General features: G+C 42.9%; 1 protein-coding gene across 1 annotated transcript in view; it reads left to right on the forward strand.

Annotated features, from left to right (window-relative positions):
• The window catches only part of LOC134437444 (adhesion G protein-coupled receptor L3-like), a 19,856-nt gene extending 16,632 nt beyond the window's left edge, over positions 1 to 3,224 (forward strand). Inside the window, exon 3 of the mRNA XM_063186934.1 lies at positions 3,000 to 3,224. Coding sequence (XP_063043004.1) covers positions 3,000 to 3,224 — 225 coding nt within the window. The remainder of the gene's footprint in view (positions 1 to 2,999) is intronic.
• The last annotated feature ends 275 nt before the right edge of the window (positions 3,225 to 3,499 follow it).

The following is a 3,499-nucleotide window of genomic DNA, read 5'->3' on the forward strand; positions in this document are numbered from 1 at the left end:
TTCTTCCAGTTCATAATTTGTTTTGATAGTCCTATAACATTCTAATTTGCTTTGGGTTTTGGTTTCATTTTGCCAATGGTCCAGATATTTATCTTTGGAGTTTTGTATAATTTTGTTTACATTTAGTTTGGAAGCAGTGCTTGTCTGAGAGATGTCAGTATGTGTTAGATGGGGGTCGGTTAGTCTCAGTACAAGCTGGCATAGGTGACTCTTTTCGGGGTTCAAAGCTTGGGATTTTGCTGCCTCAGAATGCAGCGTGTCTGTGGGACTTGTTTGGAGGTGCATCCAGAATTTTAGAGCTCTCTTTTGTATGTTGATTGCCAATGGATATCTTCCCAATTCTGCCCTACATGCATTTGTTGGTGTCTTCTTTTGAATTTTTAGGATCAGTCTACAGAATTCTGCATGGAGGGTTTCTATAGGATGCTTGTCCCATCTAGTGTAGCTGTGTTCACTGAGTGGACCCCATATCTCACTTCCGTACAGCGCAATAGGCTGAATTACACTGTCAAATATTTTGCACCATATCCTGATTGGTATATCTATGTTCCAAAATTTTCTTCTAATTGCGTATAGAGCTCTGCGAGCTTTGTCTTTTAGGGCATTCACTGCCAGGCAGAAAACTGCCTGATGGAGTAATGGGTAGGCCAAGGTAGGTGTACTCCATTGTGTGATCTAGGCTGGTGCTACCTAGATTGAAGTGATATCTGGCTTCCTGACATCTGGGCTTCTTTTGGAATACCATAATATTGGTCTTTTTTAGGTTTACTGTCAGGGCCCAGTTCTGACAGTAACTTTCTAGTAGGTTTAGTTGTTGTTGTAGTCCCTCTGGTGTAGGAGACAACAGCACCAAGTCGTCAGCATAGAGAAGACATTTGACTTCTTTGTCCAGTAGGGTGAGGCCAAGGGCTGTACACTGTTCCAGCTGCATTGCCAGTTCATTAATATATAAGTTAAACAGCGTTGGACTGAGGTTGCAGCCCTGTCTCACTCCTCTATGTTGAGGGAAGGACTCAGTGCTATTATTGCCAATTTTCACTGAATTTTTGTTTTTGGAATACATTTCCTTTATTAATTGATACACTTTACCCCCTACACCACTTTGTAAAAGTTTATAATATAATCCTTCGTGCCAAATTGAGTCAAAAGCTTTTTAAAAGTCTACAAAACAAGCAAATATTTTCCCTCTTTTTGTTTGGTGTACATGTTTAGTGATTAGGGTGTGTAGGGTGTAAATGTGGTCCGTAGTCCGGAAGTTTGGGAGGAAGCCAATTTGGCTTTTGCTGAGGACATTGTGCTCTTTAAGGAAGGCTGCAATCCGGTCATTAAGGATGCTGCTAAACACCTTCCCTAGACTACTGTTAACGCAAATGCCTCTGAAATTATTGGGGTCCAATTTATCTCCGTTTTTATGTATGGGTGTAATATACCCTTTGCTCCAGATATCAGGATAGCAGCCAGAGGTTAGGATGGTGTTGAATAGTTTGAGTATGGCCCTTTGCAGCTCAGGGGTGCTGTTTTTAATCATTTCTCCTCTAATGTTATCGGGGCCACAAGATTTATTCGCTTTTAGATGTTTAATTTTGCGTTCAAGTTCAAATTCAGTTATTGGGAAGTCTAGAGGATTTTGGCTATCTTTAATTGTGTTTTCAAAGGATAGTAACTTTTCTCTGATTGTTTTGTAATTTGAATGTAGTTCATGGGGAGGGATCTCTTTGAACAGATTTTCAAAATGTGCTCTCCAGATTTCACCATCTTGTATTGGTAAGTCTGGGGACTTTGTTTTACTCAAACCATTCCACACCTCCCAGAATTGATTAGTATTTAAAGATTCTTCAATTTTGTCAAGATGATGACTTTGATGATGATGATGATGATGATGATGACTTTTCGTTGGTGGTTATGATGATGATGATGATGATGATGATGATGATGATGATGATGATGATGAGAAGGAAGACCTTATTCCTCATTCATCGCTTCCACTTTGTTTTTCTCTCTCTCCAGGCATCTCTCTCTCTCTCTCTCTCTCTCTCTCTCTCTCTCTCTCTCTCTCTCTCTCTCTCTCTCTCTCTCTCTCTCTCTCTCTCTCTCTCTCTCTCTCTCTCTCTCTCTCTCTCTCTCATTTCTCTCCCTCTCTCTCTCTTTCTCTCTCTCTCTCTCTCTCTCTCTCTCTCTCTCTCTCTCTCTCCGTTTCTCATTCTCTCTCTCTTCACACTACTCCCAGTATTTGTTTCTTATGTCTTAAATGCACTGAATGAGTGATCTGAGTGTGCAGTGAAGCCATTAAGCTTGAGACAATTGTGCTCTGGAGATAATTAAGTAAGCTCTCTCTATCCCTTCCTCCCTCCCTCCCTCCCTCCCTCTCCCTCCATCTGTCCCTCCCTCTATCCCTCTCTCTTCATCTACCCCTCCTTCCCTCTCCTCCATCCCTCCATCCACCCCTTCTCCCTCCATTCCTCTTCCTCCTCCATCTACCCCTCCTTCCCTCTCTCTTCATCCATCCATCCCTCCATCCATCCTTCCCTCACCTCCATCCCTCCATCCCTCCTTCCCTCTCCATCTCCCTTGTCTCCTGCCCTGCCTATTGTAGTATCAATGTGTTGTTATATATTGTAAATGTGTAATGTAATATTCTGTCACAGACAACTTGCCTGCTGTTTACCTCACTTGCTGACAAAAAAAATCCCCACTGGCGACAATAAAGTTTCTTTTTTTTTTTCTTTAATATTTTTTAGGGGCTTTTATACCTTTATTTGACAGGATAGTTGAAGATGGTGACAGGAAGCGAATGTGATAGAGAGACAGGGGAGGATTGGGAAATGACCCCGGCCGTACTCAAACCGGGGTCCCTGTGTGTGGGCATGCAAGGCCAAATGTGGGGGGCTTAGTGCGCTGCGCCAAAGCGCCGATGACAATAAAGTGTCTAACTAACCTACTTTCCTCACCCCTTCTCCTCCCTCCTTCCCTATTATCCCTCCATTCCTCCTATCCTCCAGATCGCCTGTGCGGTGTTTGCGGCCCTCCTCCACTTCTTCTTCCTGGCCGCCTTCACCTGGATGTTCCTGGAGGGCGTTCAGCTCTACGTCATGCTGGTGGAGGTCTTCGAGAGCGAGCACTCGCGCCGCCGCTACTACTACATGGTGGGCTACGGCGTGCCCGCCCTCATCGTGGCCATCTCCGCCGCCGTGGACTACAGAAGCTACGGGACGGAACGAGTGTGAGTAGTACCTCTTATTTTTTTATTTTTTTTTTACTCACTATTTTTGGTATTTTTAATAATGTCCCACCTTTAAAGGTTTTGAACTTTTTAAAATGTATTGATGTGACCAAACTTATTCAATGCATTTATTCACTTATTTATATCAATGTAGATTTTTTAATTTGAGACAAATTCTATTACCTGTACTGGCCATGAAATAGCCACAGTTGCGTATTTGGCCATAAATGTGAACAAACTACTTGACTCAAGCTGTCCACACACTGGTCTAAACATAAG

The sequence above is a fragment of the Engraulis encrasicolus genome, chromosome 21 (assembly GCF_034702125.1).
Source record: "Engraulis encrasicolus isolate BLACKSEA-1 chromosome 21, IST_EnEncr_1.0, whole genome shotgun sequence".
In the NCBI taxonomy this organism is placed as follows: domain Eukaryota; kingdom Metazoa; phylum Chordata; class Actinopteri; order Clupeiformes; family Engraulidae; genus Engraulis; species Engraulis encrasicolus.